Source organism: Carcharodon carcharias, chromosome 21, assembly GCF_017639515.1.
Source record: "Carcharodon carcharias isolate sCarCar2 chromosome 21, sCarCar2.pri, whole genome shotgun sequence".
NCBI classification, from domain to species: domain Eukaryota; kingdom Metazoa; phylum Chordata; class Chondrichthyes; order Lamniformes; family Lamnidae; genus Carcharodon; species Carcharodon carcharias.
The window spans coordinates 73,840,718-73,866,727 of record NC_054487.1 but is presented as its reverse complement, the minus strand read 5'-3'; the positions used below and the strand labels follow the sequence as shown (position 1 = coordinate 73,866,727).

Here is a 26,010-nt window from a genome sequence, read left to right as displayed (position 1 = left end):
CAACCTTACAGGTTGGCGAGCAGCCGAAAAAGCCAAGCGGCCGTTACACGTTTTAGGAAACCAAGGACGGGATGAGGTTTCCAATAGCAAATAACAGTAAAATAAAACATTTTACACTTCATTTATAACGTGTCCCTGTTCATGTGACAGAATCACATGAGGAGACAGGTTTTATAACATTTTTTAAATCTTTTTTTTGGAAAACTTCATCTCCCTGAGGCAGCTCTGCGCCTTGGAGATTTTTAAGCGTGCACTCACACGCATGTGCGACGTTCACGCTCGCTGCCTTCCTCTGCCTGCACAGGCAGCGCTGAGCGCTGCCACTCGCATTTCACAGCGGGTGGGCCTTAATTGGCCCGCCTGCCTGAAATTGCAGCCCTGCCACGATAGCTGGTGGCAGTCAGCTTCCCGACTGCCCCCACCGAGCCCACCCGACCATGGCAAAATTCTGCCCTGTGGATATTTAAATAAGAAAAAAGTTAACAAGGTGAGCGTTGGTCCTATAGAGAGTGCATCTGGAGAATTGATAACGGAAAGTAGGGAGATAGTGGATGAACTAAACAGGTATTTTGCCTTCAGGGAGCTTTCATGCTCCCCCGCACCCATATTTACATCAATGCCCTCCCCTCTCCCTCTTCTGCCCCCTTCCTGGCATTGCTAAGCATCTCAGTGTGCTGTTAATTGGCCACCCAGCGTGAAATCTTGGTCGGGGGCAGTCCATTCCGAGGCCGCTCCGAGGCCTGCCGATCGCACACGCCTGCCCAACTAAAAATTCTGCCCCCTAAACTGGGGGAAGGTTCCTTTAGATTGAAAAATAACAAATATAACTCCTTTATTCAAAAAGGGAGAGAGACGGAAAGCAAGGAACTATGGGCCAGTTAGCCTAACATCTGTCAGAGGGAAAACGTGAGAAGCTATTATTGAAGATGTTATAGCAGGACACTTCAAAAAAAAATTCAAGGCAACCAGGCAGAGTCAACATGGTTTTGTAAAAGGAAAATCATGTTTAACCAATTTATTGGCATTTTTTGAAGGGGTCACATGGGCTGTAGATAAAGGGGAACCTTTACATGTATTTAATAAAGTGCCACATCAAAGGTTATTGCAGAAAATAAAAGCTTGTGGTGCAAGGGGTAACATATTGGTATGGATAGCTAACAGGAAACAAAGTTGGCGTAAATGGGTCTTTTTCTGGTTGGCAGGGGATGTAATGAGTGGTGTGCTACAGGGATCAGTGTTGGGGCCTCAACTTTATACAATTCATATAATTGACTTGGATGAAGGGACGGAAGGAATGGTTGCTAAATTTGCTGACGTCACAAAGATGGGTAGGATAGTAAATTGTGAAAGGGGCGTAAGGAAGCTACAAAGTGACATGAATAGGTTGTGAGTGGGCAAAGATCTGACAAATGGAGTTTAATGTGGGCAAATGTGAAATCATTCATTTTGGCAGGAAGAATTATAAAAAAAAAGCTTATATAAATGGTGAGAGATTGCAGAGCTCTGAGATTCAGAGGAATATGGGTGTCCTGGTGCATGAATTACAAAAGGATAGTATGCAGGTACAGCAGGAAAGCTAATAGAATGTCATCATTTATTGTGAGGGGAATTGATTATAAAAGTAGCAAGGTTATGCTTCAGGTGTACAGGGTATTGGTGAGAAGTATTATGTACAGCACTGGTCATCTTATTTAAATAGAGATGTAAATGCGTTGGAAGCAGTTCAGCAAAGATTTACTAGACTAAAGCCAGGAATGGGCAGGTTGCCCTATGAGGAAAGACTGGACAGGTTAGGCTTGTATCCGCTGGAATTTAGAAGACTATAAGGGACTTAATTGAAACCTTTAAGATCCTGAGAGGTCTTGACAGGATGTATGTGGGGAGGATGTTTCTTCTTGTGGGAGAATCTAGGTTGTTGTATTTGTTTAAATAACAGAAATGACTACACCTCAAAAGTTACCCTACGGCTAGGGTTTATTTGGGGCTGTTTTGAGATGTCCCAATGATGTAATGATGGTGTATAAAGCCTTTTTTTTTGTGAAGATAACTTTCATGAGTGTTTAGAAATTAGTCCATTGATAATGGATAAATTGTGGTTAATTGACATTAATCTCCACATTCTAGCATGGAAGCTGTGCTCAAAGGGAGTGCAGTTTAGAGAACCAGAGCTACTGTTAAATATTGAATGCTGTTTAGCAAATGGCTTGGGCCTCTTTTTTAAAAAAAAAAAAATCCTTCTTTAAATTCCTGCATTAAATCCTTTTACCAAAAACTTTTTGGAGTCTGGGGAAGGGTAATGGGAATTTGTTGCAGACAGTGTCCCAGTAGAATCAGTGCTTGAAGTGATCCTTTCATCCGCCAGTCACGAATACCCTACTGACCATACACCCCTGTGGGGATGCTAGTGCTGGAGAGAAGTGGGTACCTGTGGTATTTTGGGGCTGTTAACATTAAACAAGCATTGTAATGAGAAAGTTACACATTAACCAGCAAATATGGGTTGCTTGTCCAATTGTAGCTTAGTTTACGGAATTTGCGCAAAATTACAGCAATCTTTACACTGGGCTGTTTTTATGGCTGCCCCCGACCCACCCACATGAGTGCAAAGTAGGGCGTGATATTGTCGGGTTTGCAATGTGACATCATCATGTCAGCCTCCAAAATTATGGCAGGTGAGCGGGCACAGAAATTGGTAGCCCGCCTGCCATTTTGTAATTACCAGTAGCAATTAATTAGTAATGACCCGGTCGCCCACAATTTTTCATCGCCCAATGCATTTTTCAGGTGTTGGGCTTGAAAACATTTGGTCATTTTTTTCTGGCAGCTGTGACAAGGGAGCATGAGGGCAGAAGAAAAGGCCTGTAACCAGAACCATGGCTGAATGTAGCAACAAATTCTGCTGGGGAAGGTGGTAGTGTTGTTTCAACTCATTTTTAAATCCATTTTGAACCTTCTTTACAAATAAAAACAGATATTGAGAACAGAGGGCCTTTAAATTTGTACCCGTGACCGACTTCCTGTTTACAGCATAACCCCTCTGCTGCCTGATTTGGGTGTGGAGCGGCTGCCCCTTTCCACATCTAATTGGCCACCTTCCTGCTGGGCAGCTACTAATTGGCGAGCCGACGCGTGACTCAATGAGCTGAAGCAGCGGTAGCTAGTGGACCACTCAGTTTCTGTAGTGCCTCCCCCTCACCGTGCCACAAGAGCACAAAATCCAACTACATAACCTGTATGAGTTGCTTTAGTTTAAATGGAGACTGTTGCTAGTACAAAGATCATAGCAACAGTTTCAGGCAGGAAAACGTCCTTTGTCTATTTAGTCCGCCTATCCACTCTAATCCCTTGCTGCATTACTAATAATCCAGAATCCCATGTTAATACTTGGGTTTGTTTATTGTTTGGACATGATCTGTCATTTTAAGACAGATATACATTTTTAGGAGCTGGTAAAACTGGGTGTACAAGTTTGCTGCCATGCTGCAGAATATTGATTTCACAGTGTAATATCAGGAGCTGAATCTCAATTAGTAAAATGATATAAAAGCAATCCTACTAAACAGGGTAGAATTAAACTCTGGTCTCTCGTGGGGCAATTTAGTATGTATTGTAATAATGAGCCTTGAAGCAAAACCCTCCTATTAACTTTCTGACTCACTGGTACAGTATTACAATACAAAACAGACCCAAGAACAAACTGACTGTCCAAACTTGAACAGTTGCGGTTGTGCTGAGATTTGACAAAATTTCAGTACTCTCCATTGTTTTAATCAGCCACTGCTAGCTACCTGCTGGGATATCTAATCTTTTAAGGGTTTTTTCTCTCCCTCCAGTTTTTCTTTACAAGTTCTGTCCTAAAAGGATTCCATAATTTGTCATTATTAGGCTTGAGTTGAGGAACAGAGAGTGAACTGTCAAATGGTTGGGAGTCTTTTTTTTATACAGAGGGAGAAGGAGATGGGTGAGCAAATTTGTGGGCAAGTTTCAAAGTTGTGTAACAAAAATAAGAGTAGTGATGTTGAGATACTTGCATTTTTCTCAGACTAGTGTTTCATTACCTTAATGGTTTGGAAGGAGAGGGATTTCTCAAATAAGTAGAGGCAACTTTTGGATCAATATATCTCCACTGCAACAAAGAAGGAAGCATGTTGGATCTGTTTCCGTACGACAGTTGGAGTGTGTTACGGTAGGATATCGTATAACAGTGGCCGCGGCATAATTCAGTTTAGAATCACTGAAAAGAGATCAGAAGTAAAAATGCTCAACTGGGGAAGAGCTAATCTGCGATATAAGAATTTATCTAGCACAGATAGAGAGGAAAAAGCAATTGCAGGGTCAAGCAGTAACAGATCATTGGAGGGCATTCAAAGAAAGTGAATGTGCAGACTATAAACTAGATGTATTACCTTGAGGGGAAAAAATAGAGCATCCATTACAGCACTGAGGCATCACTGAGTCCAGTTTGGATTCCACCAAGACCACTCCGCGCTAGACCTCACTACAGCCCTGGTCAAAACATGGACCTTGCTTCCGTACTATGTGAACTTGAATAATTTGGAACTGACCAGGGATCAAACCTGATGTGTTTTTGGTTTGTATAGTCCAACAGGTTACTTGAAAATCTTGTTGAACCATTGGAAAGATATTGATTTTGAGATTACTTAAGTATAACTAGTATGGATCCTTGTACCTTTATTTGCTGTTCATGATGCTCAATTTATTTTTCCCATTGACAGAGATGTTTCATTCAATGAGTTAACACGTCTAGAAGATTCCAGCTTCGTTGGTTTGAGCCTCCTTGCACAGCTGTATATTGGAAACAATCAAGTGAGCTACATTGCTGATGGTGCCTTTGGAGGACTTTCCAGCTTACACAGCCTGTAAGTTTTATATATGTCCTCTGTTTGTTTGTAGGAAAATAATAATGGTGTACGTGTGAAACGCAAGTGTTTATTTCAGCCTATGTTTGCCAAGATGTTTTCTTGGTGCTTGTGCTCTCGTCAGGTTTCTGCCCCGCCACAGTACCAAAACAACTCCATGTCACAGATAACAATGTGCAAGTGTGACAGTGGTAAACTAACTCTCCTCAACCTTCTCCTCTGTGCCTTTGCACAATTGACCCCCACATTCTCCTTTATCATCTAGCAGGGTTGGATTGCACTCACCTGGTTCCACTGTGATCTATCCAGTCACAGCTGGAAAATCACTTTCGATGGCTTCTCTTCTCAATTCTACACCATAATTTCTGGAGTCCCCCTTGGATTTATCTTTGTCCCCTCTTATTTCCAATCTTGATGCTGTCCCTCGGCATTCAAAAGCAAAGCATCAGTTTCTGCACGTACACAGTTCTACCTCAGCACCATCTCTCTAGAACCCTCCACTGTACCTAAATTGTCAGATCGCTTGTCAGCGTCCATTAGGTGCCAGAAGCTACAAAGGCATACCCTGCTCATTCGACCCTATAAGGTCCTCCTCACTACACGTGTAAACTTGTGCCAAAATTGGGAGAGTTGTACCACATATTGGACAAACAGCAGCCTGATGTAATCATACTCCTAGCCAGTGTTCCAGATTTCTCCATCACCATCCCTGGTTATGTCCTGTCCCACTGATAGGACAGACCCACCAGATTCGGCAGTACAGTGCTATACAGTCAGATGGAAGTTCACTGGGAGTCCTCAACATTGACTCCGGACCCCATGAAGTTGCATGGCATCGGTTCAAAAACAGGCAAGGAAACCACTTGCTGATTTCCACCTACCACAGCACTTGGAAGAAGCACTGAGGTAGCAAGCTACTCCAGGCGGGGGATTTAAATGTCCATCACCGAGAGTGCCAGTGTGGTCAGTAGTGATGCTGCTAAACCAGAGTCCTGAAGGACCAATCTGCCAAACTAGACCTGCAGCAGGTGGTGAGAGAACCAATGCAAGGGAAAAACGTACATAACTATGCCCACTCAATCTATCTGTTGCTCTGTATAACACACAACCCAATGCCAGGACTGTCAGGATTTAGAGTGGGGGTAAAACATTACTTGGGGAATAAACAAAAACTGAAAATGCAGGATATACTCAACAGATCATGCAATATTTGGGAAGTAGTTCTACTGGCTGCTTCTAACTGCTGTGTGCTGGTAGTGGACTAATATAATCACCTTGCACCTGGGTTAGGTGACTTCACAGGCCAACAAAGGTGAATGTTGAAACTCTTAATTTGTTGTCAAGTCCACCCAGCAATCGAAATGGAGCTTAGATGATTGTTGCTTAGCTTTATCTAATCAGATTTCTTATCTGTTCTGCTTGTACAGTGGTTGTAAGAGCTTATTTCACCCCTCATGTTTGTACTTTTTTGAGTAGGTTTGAAAAGAGCCAATAACATAATTAGTGGTAACATTCTGAAAGCTTGTTTCATGGTTTAGTGGATATAAAATCCAAGGTAGCTCATAAATGATGCTTGTAGGGCCATTAAAAGGCAGGTGTATAGCTGGAGATGATTATTAAGGCTCTGGGCCATTCAGCTGGCCGGTGAAAGGATAGTTGAACCTGTTGTCCATTTGAAGTTAAGTCAGTGTAATTTCATGTGGGCCCTTTTTGTGCCACAAGAATTAATAAGAGCCTATTCATCTTAACCGGTCTTCAATATAAATTGATTATGCAGCTTTTATCAATGGCAATGGATTATTTTTGACTTTCAAAATGCCTCCTCGCCTATAAAATTTTTATGCAGTTTATTTTTAAAGCTTAGATAATTCTGGTCTGGTCAGTAACTTAGTTGTCTTTTAATAGCTTGGTGATGGTAAAAGCTTGTAACTGAACAAACACGGTGAAATATAACCTTTTTATGCAAATGACATGTATTTGTATTAATATCAAAGGTGGCTTACAGTTCAGTTCAAGTAAGTTTGAGTTCTCGGACACCGTGTTTTAAATTTATGTAGCATTGAGTCAAATTATATTTTACAAAACATTTACTTATCTATTCCCTTTGATTCCTTTTTTTTAATCGACCCAAACAGAGATCTGAAAAACAATGAAATATCGTGGACTATTGAGGACATGAATGGGGCTTTCTCTGAATTGAGCCAACTTAAGAAATTGTAAGTGCTGGTTATTTTGTTTATGATTGGATAATCACTAAATAACTAGGATGCTTTCAGTGTAATGTTTTGTGCATGTGATCTGAATTTAGATGCAAAGATAGATCAGAGGTGACTTTAAATGTTGAAGCAAACTATTTCAGGCTCAGTGAGCCCTATGGGTATGGAAAGTAATGAGGGCTTTCTGCTGTAGGGTGAGAAAAGTAAGCATGTCTGCGGATATGCTTTGATCAGGGCAGCTCGATACAGTCATGCAATTGGAGATGCTGTTGGAATTTGAGGACCCTGAGCTTTATTTTGCAAATCTAAAACAGGATTGTGCTTGAATAATAAGTCAGACAAAAATTACTTCATTTTACCTCATAGTGCAGAAGACAGGGCAGGTATTGCAACAAAATTGGATTTCTTGTTAAACAGAGTGATCTTGCCTGCAACTGCAGATTTTAGTTTCAGAATTTTCAACTAAGGGTTAGCAAAATGGCGCTGCAATAGTTATTTCACAAAAAGTTTGTGTGATCACTTGCTTGCAAAATGTGTCTCTTATTAGAATATAGAAGAGATTTTTGTATGAAGTGAAGCTTGATTCATCTATCTATTCCAAAGCCCAGTTAATATTGCTGATTTTACTCAAATGTGCACATTTCTGTTGCCCTATAATTAAAATGAAATGCTTATTCTCTAGGGGACTACAGGGAAACCGAATTAGATCAATCACAAGAAAAGCATTTTCTGGCCTGGATGCACTTGAATACCTGTAAGTATCTCTTAATTCCAGCACAGACGGTGCTGAATGCTTAAGCCAGTTAAATCATTAGTATGTACTTGCTGATAAAGTGGTAAATGATCATTTTAAGTGTGTATTAATTGTAGTGTATCGAAGTAGAGATGAACACTTTGCGCCATGCCAAAGACCTGTGGATTTTAATTGTTTTTGCTTATTGTCACTTTACAATCAAATTATGTTATTAGTAGCCTTTAAGCAATCAGAGCTTACTAGTCCTCTGAGCGCAGTCACTCTTTTAGTGTTTTTAACCCAATATTTTAAATCAGACAAAGTTGGAGTAGTAATATGGAGTAAAAAAATTACTAACTGTGTAGAGAAAATTTTTGTGGGTGTTGTACTTCATGAATACACGTTTTAGTACACTTTTTTGTTTTTTTTTTACAGTGATCTGAGCAATAATGCAATTATGTCTGTCCAAAGCAATACCTTTTCTCAAATGAAGAAACTTCATGAATTGTAAGTGAAACATGATTGTGAATATTCTGTAACATGAAGGGCTGTAACTAAATTTTGGATCTCTCTTGGGTGTATTGAAAGCAAAGTGATTGCAGTGTTGCAGTTTGATATCTAAAGTTCTATTCGTACAGTTTAGTTACAAGCCGTAACTTTCGTTTTTGAATTATTTTCTTTTGTGAACTTATTTTACTTGCATGATATTAGAGCATTTGTTTTTTTTAGGTATTTGAACACTACAAGCCTCCTTTGTGATTGCCAACTAAAATGGCTGCACCAGTGGGTGACAGATAATGGATTTCAACCATTCATTAATGCAAGTTGTGCTCATCCCCAGTGGCTGAAAGGCAAAAGTATATTTGCTACCAAACCAGAAGACTTTGTATGTGGTAAGTGGTGAGCTTTTTTAAATGCAAATTAAAATCTTAAATCATTTAAGAACCAAAAATTGTTAATATATGCCTAATGTGAATTATTCTCAAATGTCTTGTTAATCCAAACTTTGCATAAAGCATCTGTCTATATACAAATTATCACACTGAAATATTCCACAGTTATTGTGGGTTTTTGTTTTTGTTTAGTTTAAATTTAATTGGAAAATGATTCCTCACAGATGACTTCCCCAAACCTGAGATTATTGAACAGCCTGAAACCCAAGCAGCTGTAAAGGATTCCAATGTCAGTTTTATCTGCTCAGCAGCGAGCAGCAGTGACTCGCCGATGACATTTGCCTGGAAGAAGGATAATGAAGTGCTTCATAATGGCGAGATTGAGAACTATGCACATCTTCGGTCTCAAGGTGGCGAAGTAATGGAATATACTACCATCTTGCGCCTTCGACATGTGAATTTCAGTAGTGAAGGAAAATACCAGTGTGTCATTTCCAACCACTTTGGTTCTTCCTACTCCAACAAAGCTAAGCTAACTGTGAACAGTATGTATCAACTATTTTCACTGCTGAAAGTTAATGTTGGTATATAGTTTTAAATATATTTAATTTGAAACTTTCCACCTGAACATTTCGTAGCACACAAAAGCCAGTATAGGAATGTTTGTTAACACCTCTTTAGACATCTGAAACACTTCACATACAATTAATTACTTTGAAATATGAGAACTGTTCTGTATAAACAAGGACGGCAGTCATTTTTTGCACAGGATTTCTCCCCCTGTCCCTCCCCCACTCAAACAGCTTGTCAGATGAAAGACCAGTTAATTTTTTTGGTGATGCTTAATAGAGGAATGATGGCCAGGGCATCTATTCTTTGATTAGTATCAGGCACCCTCATTTTTAATGTTTGATTTAAAGAGGCAACACCACCAGCATTCCCACAAGAACATAAGGAATGGGAGCAGGAGTAGACCTAGACCATATGGCCTTTGGGCTATTCAGTACGATCATGGCTGATCATGGGCTTCAGCTCCATTGCCTGCCTACTCCCCATATCCCTTAATTCCCTGAGAGACTAAATATCTGTCTATCCCAGACTTAAATACAAGAAATTGCACCAGGGTGTCAGCTGGGATTGTGTTATGAAGTCTTAGATTGGAGTTTCAATCTACAAACTTCTGATTGTAGTGTGAAAGTGCTACCAAATGAGCCAAGCTGGCACTTGTGGCACAGTGAAATCCTTGCCAATAAGTGCTGGTTATTTTGAACCCCTTTTTCCTTCTCTAGTAGGAATTTCAGAAACATGTGTTCTCATTTGTCACAATGGCAGCAACGTTTATGTGCATTTTTCTTGTCCCATCCTGATGGTCTTGTGAAGCAACTGTCTTGGTACATACGCCTGCTTTAACAGAAAATGGGTGTGCTCAAAAATAATGCTGTTTCTCTTGAATCGACAAGTTGTGTTCATGGACCAGTGTTCTGAGATCGCAGTTTTTTTTCTTTTTTATATTTGTCTTTTATTCCTGTAAGCCTTTCACTATTTTATTGTGTTCAAACTTCGATATATAATCAATGGAAAGTATGGAAATAGCATTAACTATGTACTAAACTGATTTTAAAATTGCCATGACTTCACAACTGGCAATCTTTGTATAACAACAATGTAATCCTGTGTCCTGCTTTATACTTCATTCAGTTAATTTGATCAATTACTAATTACTAAAATTACTTTATTATGTAGTACTCTTAGAAGGCAATTTTCTCATGTCATGTTATTTGTGTGGAGGCAGTGGCATAGTGGTAATGTCACTGGACTAGTGATCCAGTGACCCAGGCTAATGCTTTGGGGAATATGGGTTCAAATCCCAGCATAACAGCTGGTGGGAATTTAAATTCAATCAATTAATAAATCTGGAATTAAAAGCTAATCTCAGTAATGCTATACTTTGGCGAGCTGCATATGTACCTACAACACATGGACTACAATGGTTCAAGAAAGTGGCTCAAAACCACCTTCTCAAGGGCATTTGGGGATGGGCAATAAGTGTTAGCTGAGCCAGCAATGCCCACATCTCATGAAAGAGTTAAAAGAAAGGCCATTGTCGGTTGTCGTAAAAACCCATCTGGTTCACTAATGCCCTTTAGGGAAAGAAATCTCCTGTTCTTACCTTATCTGGCCTACATGTGACTCCAGACAGCAGTGTGGTTGACTCTTAACAGATAATTTGGGATGGGCAACAAATGCTGGCCTTGCCAGTGAAGCCTGCATCCCATGAACAAATAAAAATAAATAAAATTGCCTGGATGGTATTTGCTGCTTTATTGACTCTATTGTAGCAACACATGTTGTGCTTTGCCTACTAGTTAACCTGAGAAAGAAACTATTTATTCCTTTATTATCTGGCCACCTCTGTGTCACAAACGGCAGTCAGTGTTATTGGAACAAGTAGCAGAAGTGGATCAATCACAGTGGAATGAAGAGGTGGAGAAATGGGAAGAGAGAGCGACAGAGAGAGAGAGTGTGTCTCTCACAAGTTCACATATAAAAAACAATTGCTGGAAATCTGAAATAAGCAGAAAATGGCAGAAATACACAGCTGGAAATCAATGATACTCCCACAGAACAGATCAAACCTCGCTACCTGTCTTGCTTCTCATGGAAAGTGACTGATCTGCTTGCTATATATTTCCTGTGTAAGGAAAAAAGATGGGTAGTGATACGTCATCTGCTCTGTTGAAACGTACACACCTGAAACTTCACTACCTGTCTTTTCTACTATGGATGCTGTATATTTCTGGCATTTTCTATTGCCTTATTTCACTTGTAGTTAAGGTGTGAGTAGACTCATGGTTGTGTATAGAATTCGGATGTCCATTAATGTCCAATAATATCTTCCATAATTTTCTCTTTTTGTGCTTTTCAGTGTTGCCATCCTTTACAAAATCACCAACAGATCTTACTATTCGGGCAGGAGCTATGGCCCGTTTAGAATGTGCTGCTGTTGGTCATCCAACGCCACAGATAGCCTGGCAAAAAGATGGTGGCACTGATTTCCCTGCTGCACGAGAAAGAAGGATGCATGTTATGCCAGAGGATGATGTATTTTTTATTGTAGATGTGAAAATAGAGGACATTGGAATCTATAGTTGCACAGCTCAAAATAGTGCTGGAGCCATTTCAGCAAATGCAACACTAACTGTACTAGGTGAGTCAATGTCGTCATTTAACAAATGTAAACAGAAGTTTTAGAAATAAGTAAATCATTTCGTTTTATAATATAAAACAGGGAAAGTCTTGTTTTCTTAAAATGTTCAGTTCAACATAGTTGAGAAATTATATTTTGCAGCTTGTGTGATCTGCAGTATTTAGCCAATGCACTCTTTTTGAGTGACGTTAATAACAAAATAGATTCTTATTTCTTATGGTATGTTTTTTTGATCCAGAAACACCTTCATTTGTACGTCCTCTGGTTGATAAAACAGTAGCAAAAGGTGAAACTGCGGTTCTGCAATGCATAGCAGCTGGAAGCCCTCCTCCAAGATTAAACTGGACCAAAGATGATAGCCCTTTAACAGTGACTGAAAGACACTTTTTTGCTGCTGGAAACCAGCTGCTGATTATTGTAGACTCCAACCTGGAAGATGCTGGGAAGTACACCTGTGAAATGTCAAATACCCTTGGAACTGAGCGGGGCCACATACGTCTAAATGTCATTCCTATACCAAACTGCGACTCTACCCAGAGTGCTGCACCATTCGAAGAGGATGGATGGTCTACGATTGGAATTGTAATCATAGCTGTGGTCTGCTGTGTGGTTGGCACTTCTTTAGTCTGGGTGGTTATCATTTACCATACAAGAAGGAAGAGTGAGGACTGCAGTGTAACAAATACAGGTGTGAACACGCTTTGTGTTTGTAAGCTTATAATTACTTAACACTAAAAACACAGATGTCCTATCTTAACTTTCTCTTTCCATTCTTATTAATTTTGAGGAGAAGAATTGGAAATAATAATAAGAAAGCTTGCATTTTTTAAAAGGAGGTTCTCGCAACTTTTCTCTTTTACCACCGCCCACCCTGCTTCCTCCACTTGACTGCATTCAGTGTTGCCGGGATAGGGTACAATTCCATAAATAGAGATCACCCTAGAAAAGTGGTTGTCATTTGTGACTGGACCTTGACCTGTTAGTATTGGTATGCTATTCCCCAATGGGGAGGATCACAACCCAGCTTAATCCTAAAATTGTTTCACATCCAGGCATGTATACTAACAATTGGGAAAGAAAATCCTTGCTGATTTTTATTTCTGCCCCCCCCCTCCCATGCAAACATCCTGGGAGTTGTAGTATTCTGACTTCCCATTGAGATAATTTAAGTCAACACGTATTGGGGATTGAACCTGAGATGTTACTAACATGTAAGGCTTAGCTATTCACTGGATTGAATTACAAAGCCATCATAGGAACTGGCAAACTTTTTCCTATAAACTCTTGTTTTTATTTAACCTGTTCCCCCTCCCCATCCACCCTTATTATAAGTAAATAAAAACAGGAATGGTCCCAAGATAATTTAACTCATCGCTTGCACCTGTATTTGCATTTTTGTGTTATGACACACTACAGTATTTTGAAGGCATTGGAGACAGAATGTTCAACATTTATTCCCAAGTGTAAAACATATTGTTTTTGTTCTAACAGTTCCTTAAGCAGAACAGTCTGCTTTAAAGCAAACTACCTTCTGAGTTTTTAATTATAAAAATGATATGGAAGAAAAATAGGGATAAAAAAGCACTTTGAAATTTTAATATTTATGAACTTTTTTTAAAACAGGTTTTGTTCTTTCAGATTGACTGACTTGTCAATTACAGACGACATACCTAGATAATATTACAGCATCACTAGACATTATCCCTGATCAATATAAAGACCCAGCATCTTTGCTTACTTTTTCTCATTCCTCCCTGTCATTCTTTCTCTTCTGAAGGCTGTAAACCATGCTCTTGTAGACATTCACTTTTGACTCTGGGGTTAATTACAGTCAGCCTGACCCTGCCTTCCATTGGTGTCCCTAAAGTCCTCCAATAGGAGGAACCAAGTAGTGACCAGAAACAAGAACACTTTCCCTCTTTGCCAGTGGAGCTACAAATTGTTTTGTACCCATCATTGCCCTCAGTGAGTTGGCCTAACCTAACGCAAGTGATAGTGTCATATTCAGGTCTCCTTGGCCGGCAGAACTCAGTGCCACCTCTTATGGAGCACTTATACACACGCTGAGTTTCTTACCTTGCTGCTACTTTATTTTCCTTAATGGAAGAATTACATGATTTTGTAGTCTTGTGGATTTCAAATTGAACGCACTAAATTACAAAAAGTGGCTCTTTCAAAGTTGTAATTTTTATGGTTAATACAAGGGTATAAGACCATAGAAGAGATTATAATAATTACATATAACACACCAGAGTGTTGTTTAGAAAGGAGATTACAGAGTAATTTCCAAAAGTATTTATCCATCACTTGCCCTATTCAGAATTGGCCGCATTTGCCATAAATGTATTGAACCTAAATATGTTCTGCACTAAAGGCACCTAACGTGACTTTAAGGAATTTTACTCGGTAGGTTTTCTAAACTGAGTTAAAACAAGTATGTTCTTATGATAATTTATAATTTTAAATTATAATATTTGTTTCACAGATGAGACAAACTTACCTGCAGATATCCCAAGCTACTTATCATCCCAGGGAACACTATCAGATCACCAGGAAGGGTATGGACGATCAGAAGCTGGAAGTCACCATCAGCTTATGACTGCTTCTATGAATGGATATTTACTTCAGCACAGAGGAAGTGATGGTAAGCATTCAAACTAATTTGCATGGGGAAAATCATCAATAATCCAACTGCCTTCATTTGCACTGAAAACTAGTGAATGTTGATAACTTGTACGCACATGAGTCCCAGCTGCTAAACCAAAATTATATGCTTTGGGCATTGACTTCCGCGTACAAGTATTCCAAGGGAGTTGGTTGGCTGTCTTTTGGAGGGAAGATGAAAATATTCTTAAAAAAAAGCTTCCTTAACAGTTTGGTAGCAAGCAGCAGGGCGGGATTGGAGATATTTTTGAGATGTGATAGCACTTATATGAATGTAACTTCCTTTCTTGAGGCTTTTGTTAAAGGTAGTGATGTGCAGGAAAAGATTTTTTAGAACAAATAAAACCAAATGCATATGAACCAGCTTGATTAGAAAATGTTTTTTTTTTTGTTTAAGATCTTTGTCACATTGACAATGGAAGTGACACAGACATAGAAGGTTTGACCGACCCACTAGTTTTTCATGACCCGGACCGAGGAGGCTCAGTGTACATGGGAGGAATTGTGTATGATTCTGAAACGCTGGAAGGAATCCATCAGCAAGGTAAATGCAAGTAAAGTACTTTGATACAAAACCAGATTACTGCAGCTGCGTCTCTGTTTTTCACTGTAATATTTTGTTATTCAAACCAGGTGGAAGCTCCGATCAGGTGGTAGCTTGTGCAGGTGCCTACAATGATTCCAGCATACATTCAAAGAAAAAAGAATATTGTCAGTACACCCAGGTATCCCCAGAAGACCCCTTCGACCAAGCCATTGCAAAGATAATGGTACAGCTCCCAAATTCAAACTTGTTCAATTCTATGCAAACTCTGCACAAAGGATCTGCTGTCAGCATTCCAGTTTCCATAAATCCAGGAAAATTTCCAGCAACCATGTATGGTGGTAGGTATTTTTTTTTTCTACTGATTGTACAATGACAGGATTATGAAAAGCCTAGTCGTGCACGTTGAGTGACCAAATTTTAACTTTTTTAACCATTGCGGTATTCCTTTTTTAAGGGCAGAATTTTTCATCCTGCGGCAGGCACATGCCCGACCTGAAAGGGAGTAAAATAATGTGCGGTGAACTCGGGTGAGCATCCCGACTTTCACGGTGCAGTCTCACGATCTTTCAGTCGGCGGGTGCACTCGAGAGATGGTGGCGCGCCCACCGACAATTAAGAGGCCTATTAAGGCCCTTAAGCAATTAATTAATTTTTATTTTTCACTGCACACACAACCGTTCAGTTGGCGGGCAGACGAATAGGCCAAGCGACCTTTGCATTTTTTTACAAAACCTCATCCACAGGCAAGATGAAGTTTCCAACGGTTACTAAGAAAGAAAAACAGTTGTAAAAACTGACGTTAAAAATTTTTTTTTATGTCCCTCTTCATGTGACTGAGTCACGTGGGGACATGTTTATATCATGTGTGAAACTTTTATTTTTGTATTTAAAATTCTTGAGCCCCCTGAGGTAGCTCTGTGCCTTCAGGGAGTTTTCAGTGCGTGCTCCCCCACGCACGCGCAGACTCCAGCGCTCGCGCTCCTCCTGCCCCCCCACCCCCACCCCGACAGCGCTGAACATTTCAGCATGTCTTTCTGTTAATTGGCTAGCCAGCGGGAAATCGCAGTTGGGGCCTGATCACTTATGGTGGTCTGTTTTGCAGCCGCTCCCACCCACCGAGGGGAAAATCCTGCCCTAAATGCCCATTTTTTTCATCAGAATATATTTAAAGGTGATGTAGCACTGATTTCATTTTTAAAATTGTTTTATTGTTTGATAGTTAAAGCACAAGCACGTGTTTTTGTAAATTTCACTGAGAATCTTGCTGTGCTGTTCCATTCATGTTTTCTTCATTCTTTAACAAAATATACATGCTGCGCGCATGCAGAAGTCAATTTGTTTGAATTTTTTTCCATAACCCAGTGCTCTTTTGGCAAACTAGTGCTCTTACCAGCCTGACTAAAATCACTTGCCTTGTCATAAACTTGTTGTGTAACTTGAAATTTAGAAGCCCATGAGGTTCAGCTATTCGCTGAATAAACTGGTATCAGAGGAGCTGTCAGTAACAGTTCAGAAACTTGTTTTTTACAATGTATGATCACATTTCTATAGTAAAGTATATAGACCTAAAATTGGACTGTTAGATTTAATTGAAAAAAGGATACGCACTGCTTTTTAACTAGATCCTTTTAGATGCAGCATCAGTTCAGTGTCAGTGTTTATGCTAGTTTCTCATGAGCTTTTTTTTTTTGGGACTTGGGTTGAAAAAGGGAGAAAGATTTGTGTCAATAAAACTAAACTGGAAACTTGAATAATGTTCAAAGAACACTATGGTTTTTGTGGTTCAGTGAATCTTCCTAATTCTGCTTTTGTTCAGGATTAAAAATTTACAGATCCTTTCTGCTCCACTGGATAAGGAGGGGAAAGAATTTATCTTATGGCTCCATCTTCCACCGGACACTAATATGTCGCCAACTTAAAAATCCTTTAGTAGATTTAGAAGTAACTTCATGTGTGACTTTTTTCCCTTTGAAAACCAGCACACTTGGAACTACTAGGGTCCATTTACATTTCTGTAAAATCTGTCACCACAAAAATTGAACTACTTCGTTATTTTTCAGATTACATTAAGTGTGTTACCCTCAGACTTGTTATAATATTCCAGTTGCCAGCAAAAGCGGTTGCTGTAAATTTTATTCTGAAGTTTGAACAAGGCAAAGGATAAAGAGTACGCAATGTTTCATGCATTAGCTAGACCTTTTTAAATTTGTAGTTCATTTGTATTTCTGTGTGTACAGAGAACATAAGATATAGGAGCAGGAGTAGACCATTTGGCCCCTCGAACCTGCTGCACCATTCAATACGATCACAGCTGCTTTTCTACCTCAATTCCACTTTCTCACCCATTCCCCACGTCCCTTGAATCCCTGCGTTACAGTACTGTCCTTCATTCTTGATGTTTTGTACTAAATTGGCCCATGTCTTTTTCTGAAATTTTTATTTATATATGTTGCATAACAGCAAATGTGCTTTTCAAAAACTAAATTTGATATTTAGAACTTGGTGGTAAAAGCAAAATTATATAGATTAGCAGTTTGACAATTTGCGCAACTAACTTGGAAGATCTCATGCTTTTTTGACATTTGCCTCTTTTTTGTTTCAAGGGACATTTGGAAAGCCCTTGTGGAGAACATTCCAAGATCCCTATTCTGACTGTACCCAAGCAGCTGCATCTCAGTCATTAACTCTTCATCATAATCCTCACGATTCATTGGACACTGACTCTGAGGCTGAAGAAGAGTCAGCAAATCCCTCAGTTTCTGTCACTGGGCAACACAATAGTACTTATGAGCACAGCGTTGATAAATGCAGGACTCCAACATTTCGACCTTACAGAGTTAATACGTAGACATCACCATCACACTGAAATTTATTGTACCAAAGAAAGACTTGGAACAAACTACCTCATAAAGCCGTGTTGCTTCAGTTCTCCAGAAACTGATTCTTTCATTTAGGAAATACTTGTATCTTGAACTGGTTGTAGGTTGGCATAAACTGATGGACCAAGAGGAAGCATTGCCAATGTATGCTTTTATTTTGAGAACACTATCCTTCTGAAGTATGATGAATTTGCTATATTTTTTATTATTTTATACTTTTTTTTACTGAATATTATAAATTTTTCACCTGTAAATTATGTAAATAATTAACCAGTATTTTACCTATGTTTGTATAATAGGGGATACTTTTTTTTTACTGAAACTTCTTGTTGGTATGCTAGAATTTATCATTGGCGGTACAGCATGTTAGCTATGTGGTGCTAAGTCTGACTATAGGTCAGAATTTTAGTGCCTTGTTTGCACATTTATGTTGACAATAAAATGACATTTGGCTTTAAACTATGTTTCCAAAGGAGCCCGTTGTATTTGTGTTCTGACTTGAGTTTGTTGACTACATAATCTTTATAACTTGCATTATGCTCTTAACAGCCCAGCGTAGCCGCTGCTGAAGTTGACTGAGTAACCTTGACAACATACAGAAGAAGAAAATTTGCACTTAGAGGTGTGATATTTTGTGTTGAGCCTAAAATGATGAACATTGGCATTAGAGTGCAGTATATGTACCTTATGAAGGAGCTGTAGCAGTATAGATATTTGTCTTTCAGCGGGATAAGTTTTGTGATCTAAACATTAGGTGCCTATATTTCTGTGGTTTATATTGCTGTAGTGCACTATAATGATTGATATAAAACATAAAGCTCAACTCCTATTTTCCTTTTAAGGAAGCCATAATTGCTCAGGTCCTACATCTTGTAATTTATGGATCTTCCCAGATAAGATCCTGTTTACTGAACACTATGGTAAATTATTTTTAAAGGGCATTCTTTGTGTTGATGTTTAATCCCTCAAATTGTATACAGAGGAAAATATCACTAAAGTTAATTTGTTATTTTCTGTCCCTAATTGTTCTGTCAAGAAAATAAACTTATTCTTGCCCATATCCCTTATACTTTCAGATTTCTGGTGGTGCCATGCTACCCAGTCAGTAGGATATGCGTACAGATTGTCTGGAGAAAGTTATACTTTCTTTAACAAAATACATAATTCCACAACTTTAGTGTCTTACCTGCTTCGCAGTGACAGAATCCAGGCTGTTAGACTACCAGAATATTATGTACGGCTAATTGCAGATGCAAATCATTGTCCTGTATTCAAAGTATGTATAGTAGTATGTCTAGCCATTGGGATTTAAGCTTTTCTTAAAAAGTCTGTGTGCAATCAAAACAAACCTCAGGTTAGGTAAGATTTATATAGTTAGATAATGTGTAGATATACTGCAAGAGAGACTCTAAAGGCATCAAGGGGTATGGGGAGACAGTGGGAGTACAGTGTTGAGATAGAGGATTAGCCATGATCATTTTGAATGGCGGAGCAGGCTCGAAGGGCTGAATGACCTACTCTTGCCTCTATTTTCTATGTTTTAATTAATGTTTTAACTGTTCACTCTTGACTTTTGACTGAGACACAGTTAGCCTATTTGTAGTGTAAAATCTATAGAAAAGTACAACCAAAGAATTCACAACTGATTTGTTTTAATTTGCGCATGCATTACATGAAAAGAAAGCAATGACTCATTTCCCCCCACTAGGAATTACAAGTTGGATTTCTCAACGTACATGTGATTCAAAGGACTTGAACATTCTGATTGAGAATAAGGGTCCTGACTTAGCAGACCCACCTCAGTTTAAAAGTCCCCCGTTACACCCAATTTTCACCCTGGAAAGGCAGGGGCCCCGATTGGTTTGAGCCTGCTGACCCTGGGAACAGATCCTAGGCGGCCTCAAGCATGGGTAAATGCCAGGGCTGCTAGTTAGAAGGCCCGCTTTAGTTCTCTGGGACATTAGTCCAAATTGTTTTAGATGCAGTTTAGCCCTCACAGCCCCTCACCTCACCCACCCCCCATCCTTCATTTCCCCATTCCCTCATTGACCTCTCCCATGCCCTTCATAACCTCTCATCAGAATTTTGCAGCTTTTGTGCACCCTGTTGTACATTTCCAATACCTCTCTTGCTTGACTCTGCTGACTGGGCCAGATTTTCAGAGTTGGGAAATCTTTACAAACCTTTAAAAATGTTGGGTGGGAACTGGATGTGGAAGTCCTGCCTCCGTTTCTAATATATCCAGTTTTTTGCAGCAGGAGGCAGGGTTTGACACACACATGAGGGAAACCCAAACTCAGCAGGGTTATTAATCTTAGTGCTGAGTTCAAACACCCTACTTGGACAGGCCCAAAGCCTCAACCCACAGTGTGAGAATCACAATTTGATGGAGTACACAAATGCTCATGAAAGGCAGATAAGTTCAGTTTAAATCTTATGATCTGAAGTTATTTTAGATTATCTGTTCTTTTGAAAAAGGCTGAAGATGTCAATGAGAGTTCAAAAAGAAACCCTCTGCTGGACTGCTTTGATTGACTTGACAGGCTATCTGGTATAGGTTAGAAAAAAATTACTATCTGTGCGGTTTCAGAAGAGGTCTTTGACATTTCCCCAAAGGCTATTCATTGAATGCTTGGCTAATTTCCAAAAGCTACAATTATCTTAGGGGAGTTTGAAGTTTGCAGTTTGATTGACAGTTTAAAGAGGCTATTAAAGGAGTAGCTCACTTTGAATAAAAGTTTGTTCTTATAAGAGATTAACCACTTGATATTTAAAAGCTTTAAATGGGTTTCATGAAGGGGAGTTTTTTTTCACTATCAAGTTTATATGACTCAGAGCGGTATTAGATAGTTTTTTTAAAAATTCAAACATTTCCGTGGCTCCTGAGGTATGTCCTTAGTCAATACTGGAGGAGTGGCTATGGGGGTGGGTGGTGTCGAGTTGGAATGGAGGTGGCATGTGAGTATGAGAGAACATGGAGTTGGGTGGGAGGGTGAGGGCTGGTGGACCTAGCAGCTTCTATAACAACTGTGACAAAGTCCCAGGGAACTGAGGCAAAACTTCTAATCAGCTCACCTTGGCCTCTGCCTGCTCCCAGGGCTGCCCAGGACCTGCTTCTGGGGTTGGTGAGCCTGACTCTATCCCACCCCCACCCCTCCCCATCACCCCCGCAGCGAAAATTGGGCATAATGGAGCCCCTTTAAACTGAGGTGTGCCTGTCGAGTTGGGAAATTTCCTGACTGGTTACCACCTTGACAGTGAAAATCCCCTTTCTCCACACTGATTTCAAGATTCTTGGCATCCAATTTATGCCTTGTCTGTTCCAACCACATTCCCCTCTTCCCTTGACTTTTGCTGCTTACCCCTCACTTGATTTGTTGGTGATGAATTCTTCAATGACTACATCCATGCCTTCTGAAGCTGTCCCCCTAAACATTACATCTGTCTGACTTCAAAAACCTGCTATAAAATTCTCTGACTTCGTTTTGCAACACAGTCCCCTAATTATTCCCATACTTTCTGAGTTTGTGCATTTGGTTGACCATCCTAAGTTGTTGGGTATGCAAGGAGTGCAGTATAAAAATAAACTGTTGTTTTAAGTGTGCTAATTTACTACACTGTCAGGTTTTGCCTACCCTAGCTCAGTCTTCCCTCTTCTTGAAGTCATGTTGGGAGGTGATTACACCAACAATGGTCATACCAATGCCTCATGCAAAAATACATTGTTCAGGCTCACACTTAAAGAAGGTGCACTGGACATTCAACTGCGCTGTTCAGTTGTAGTGGCATCTAATTCTCAGTTGACTGACATGTCCACTTTCCAGTGATGGCCATTGAATAGCTACCTGGAATCCTGTTGGGACACTGAAGTTTAACGATATATTTTCGCAAGCACCTGGCCTGCGATCAGCTAACTCATCACAGACTTGGATTTAATATAGAATTTTCAATTGTAGCATCATTCGCAATCTTTCAATTACTCTTTGTGTGAAAAGGTGCTCCTTGATTTCACTCCTAAATGGCCTAGCTCTCATTTTAAAATATGCCCTCTTAATCTGGATAATTTCCTTTATCAAATCCTATTATTGCTTTGAACACCTATTAAATTAACAGTCAGTGCTAAGATTAAAGAGATACATACCAAGTTTATGCAGTACGTCATAATTTAACTCTTCCCCTGGTAAGCAATATATTTAATGACTATATTTGCTCAGCCAAGGGGCTAATCCACTTAAATGTTCAATAGATAAAAAAGAAAGGTTTGTAGTTTCATTACTTGGTAATTCACTTAATAACTACATACCTGTCCTCTATAACTTTCTTTCAGAACTACTCCACCTCTACTTTGTTTTCATCATTGCTTTGCATTTATACCACTAATTTACATTTTCAGTTGAAGGTAGAATTCTCCAACCAGTGAAGGCTGTCAACAGCATTTATTTTCACATTCTCTGCAGTTCAGACTTACTGCAAGTACTTCAGCCGGAAGGTATTCCTGGGATTGAAAAGTGATCCACAATAACTCAAAACTTTTCATTTGCAGCCGTTGGTCACAGTTAAGTTTTAGCCTTTTATTTCTTTGTGGCGTCATCATCTCAGTTGCAGCAGATGCAGGAGTGGTCTGAGGCTGCATAGTAATGCAATATGAAATATTGAAGTAATTTTGAAGCAACTGGCACTAAATGCAAAATTAAACCTGGGGAATCTCATTTATTCAGGAAGAAAGGGAGAAAGAAAGTATCAAGAGTCGAAGATTTGCATTTCTTGCATGACAACTGGCAAACATTGATCTTCACGGTAAACAATCTGGTACAATGAATTAGGATAATTCATTTTCTTTTGAATCTGGATTTACTGCACCAGCACAGTGAGCATTCAATTGTTTGCAAGTTACTTTGATCCATAACATTTTTTCTGTGCAGCTGTTTTAAGCACCATGTTGCACAAAGATGGCAGCTTGAGACTTAAGTGTAGTGAGGACGAATGCTTAAATCCAGGAATTTGAGATGTAAGAGAGTTTTAAGAGTTGATCACTTTCTAAAGGCTAATTAAGTTTGCATTTAACACAACTATAACAGTAAATTGTTGTTACTTTCAGTCTTATTGATAATCAAGGTCCTTCCCTGTCTAGAGGTACCTGCAGGGTAGTTAATTTGGTAACGATTTAGATCAGGTCCCTAGACAGCAGTGACTGACTCTGAGTGAGTAGGTTTAAATTTCCTAGCCATGACGAGGTTCAGCACATGCACAAAGTAAGTCACAACAAGGTGTACACTAGAGACTAAGTGCAACGAGGCCGAGTGTTTAAATCCAGGAATTTGGTGCAGTGAGGGAGGAGGTACTGTTCTGGCCTTTCACAAAAAAACTATCTCCTGACGCCGAACCAAAGCAGGAAGTTGTCACCCTCTCCGTCTGTTGACACATACGCGGTTCCTCTCGCCGCTGCTGTCATTATCGTGCACCCGTCGAACACTCTCTGCCTCCCACTCATCGCCCTACTCCAGACTCTGCTAGGTCCTGCTTGCTGTTTCATTCGCCACCTCGCTTGCTGCCCCAATCCCAATGTTAGACCACCCTGCTCACCATCCTTTCCCAACACTTGGCCACCTCGTTTGCCACTCCTCTCCTGAGCTCTTGCTGTCAGTGAGTGGTAGATAGTGAAGAAGTAGGGCAACAAGTGGGAGGGAGGCAGTAAATGATCAGGAGTGGGGTGGCTAGTGAGGCAGCAAGGAGGGTGACGAGCAAGACAACCAAGGTTTGGGAGTGGGGCAGCAAACAAGGTGTCGAATTGCAATAGTAATTCTTAACTGGTGTTTTGAGGTTCAATATTCTGTGAAAACTGCAATCCTTAACCGTGGTATTAGGCCATCAAAGTGAGATCACATATCACTAAAATCTCTGCACATCGGAGAAACATTTGAAGAAATACATTTTATGTCTGTTGCACTTCTTAAAATATCTTTACGCTGCTCAAAATTACAGATGGTCTTATTTTTTGATGCAGCCAGCTACCTGTGGCATCACTGACAGTGTTGTCACAGGCACTGCTTTTGCATATGCAGTGATTGCACCCCCAACAGTTGTGGTGTCAGGCAACACAGCTTATAAAAAGGAGTGGTCCAAAAGAGGAAACCGGAGACAGGTGAGACCTGAGAGCTGAAGCCCAGAGGCATTATGTGTGCAGGTGAGTTTTAAGTTTTGTTTCCCTTCTAAACTGAGGCTTTAGGTACTGAGGTGATAAGTATTAAATTTATAGTGTAACTAGTTAAACACCATAATAAAACTGCAGATAATTGTTAAATGATATTCTAAACTTGTAATCTAAGTAATTAAGGCTGAAACATTTGCTACAATCTTCAGCCAGAAGTGCTGAGTGGATGATCCATCTCAGCCTCCTCCCGAGGTCCCCAGCATCACAGCTGCCAGTCTTCAGTCAACTCGACCCACTCCCTGTGATACCAAAAAACGGTTGAAGGCACTGGATACTGCAAAGGCTGTGGGCCCTGATGATATTCCGGCAATAGTACTGAAGACTTGTGCTCCAGAACTTGCTGTGCCCCTAGCCAAGCTGTCCCAGTACAGCTACAACACTGGCATCTACTCGGCTATGTGGAAAATTGCCCAGGTATGTCCTGTACACAAAAAGCAGGACAAATCCAAGCCGGACAAATACCGCCCCATCAGTCTACTCTCTATCATCAGCAAAGTAATGGAAGGGGTCATCAACAGTGCAATCAAACTGCACTTGCTTAGCAATAACCTGCTCACTGACACCAAGTTTGGGTTCCGCCAGGGCCACTCAGCTCCTGACCTCTTTACAGCCTTAGTTCAAATATGGACAAAAGAACCGAACTCCCAAGGTGAGGTGAGAGTGACTGCGGCAGCATTTGACAGAGGGTGGCAAAACTGGAGTCAATGGGAATCAAGGAGAAAGCTCTCTGCTGGTTGGAGTCATACCTAGCACAAAGGAAGATGGTTGTGGCTGTTGGGGGTCAGTCATCTCAGCTCCAGGACATCACTGCAGGAGTTCCTCAGGGCAGTGTCCTTGGCCCAATCACCTTCAGCTGCTTCATCAATGACTTTCCTTCCATCATAAGGTCAGAAGTGGGGGATGTTCGCTGAAGACTGCACAATGTTCACCATTTGCAACTCCTCAAATACTGAAGCAGTCCATGTCCTACGGCAATCAACAATGGTTTCGAGAACTTTATTTTATTGAATTCAAATTCCACCATCTGTTGTGGTGGGATTCAAACTTGGGTCCCCAGAGCATTACCCTGGGTCTCTGGAATACTAGTCTAGTGACAATATCACTACTTCACTGCATCCTCCCTCTGCAGTTGAAGCAATAGTGAGCTTAGAGTACAGTTTTGGGTCGCTCAGGGAGAGATAAGAGTTGGGTGAAAAGCATCAAATAAATACTTAAGAGTTCACTGTAAGAAAACCATTTACATGTGTGCCAGTCCCAAGCAAGGAGACTTTGTGTCAAGCTAGTGGTAACTCTTTACTAGTTTATGTGTCTGTAAAGATATTGCTGGGTAAAAGAATATTGGGAAATTGAATCATCTTTTTGTGTTTGTATTGAGACCTTTCCAACCTTTTTGTCTGGTGTAGTATAGTTCATTTTTCTTGTTTGAATAAATATTTTATTCTTTGTGCTAAAAGTTTATCAGCAGACTGCTATGAATTTGTTCAGTAACTTTCTGCCATGTTTTAAGTTAGGGTCTGTCAAGCCAGGTTTCACTGTGGGATCTAAATTGTCCAGTATTAACATCAGCCGGAATCTTAACAGAAAGAAAGACTTTATGAGAAGGATGCACCATCCATGGCTAACTAAGAAAGTTAAGAATGACATCAAATTGAAAGAGAAGATGCAAAGTGCTGCAAAAATTCATGGTAGGCTAGAAAAAAGAATTTAGAAACCAGAAAAGGATGACTGAAAAAGTAACAAAGATGAAGAAATTGGAATATGAGAGAGAACTAGCAAGAA

At 40.0% G+C, this 26,010-nt stretch overlaps 1 protein-coding gene across 3 annotated transcripts in view; it reads left to right on the top strand.

Annotated features, from left to right (window-relative positions):
* lrig3 (leucine-rich repeats and immunoglobulin-like domains 3) overlaps nucleotides 1–18,479 on the top strand; it is a 62,380-nt gene extending 43,901 nt beyond the window's left edge. For all 3 annotated transcript variants that reach the window (XM_041216249.1, XM_041216251.1, XM_041216250.1), the window contains exons 8-19: nucleotides 4,737–4,880; nucleotides 7,016–7,096; nucleotides 7,779–7,850; nucleotides 8,265–8,336; nucleotides 8,559–8,722; nucleotides 8,947–9,267; nucleotides 11,649–11,930; nucleotides 12,169–12,618; nucleotides 14,416–14,574; nucleotides 14,992–15,138; nucleotides 15,228–15,479; nucleotides 17,745–18,479. In XM_041216249.1, coding sequence (XP_041072183.1) covers nucleotides 4,737–4,880; nucleotides 7,016–7,096; nucleotides 7,779–7,850; nucleotides 8,265–8,336; nucleotides 8,559–8,722; nucleotides 8,947–9,267; nucleotides 11,649–11,930; nucleotides 12,169–12,618; nucleotides 14,416–14,574; nucleotides 14,992–15,138; nucleotides 15,228–15,479; nucleotides 17,745–17,989 — 2,389 coding nt within the window. In that variant the 3' untranslated portion in view covers nucleotides 17,990–18,479. The remainder of the gene's footprint in view (nucleotides 1–4,736; nucleotides 4,881–7,015; nucleotides 7,097–7,778; nucleotides 7,851–8,264; nucleotides 8,337–8,558; nucleotides 8,723–8,946; nucleotides 9,268–11,648; nucleotides 11,931–12,168; nucleotides 12,619–14,415; nucleotides 14,575–14,991; nucleotides 15,139–15,227; nucleotides 15,480–17,744) is intronic.
* The last annotated feature ends 7,531 nt before the right edge of the window (nucleotides 18,480–26,010 follow it).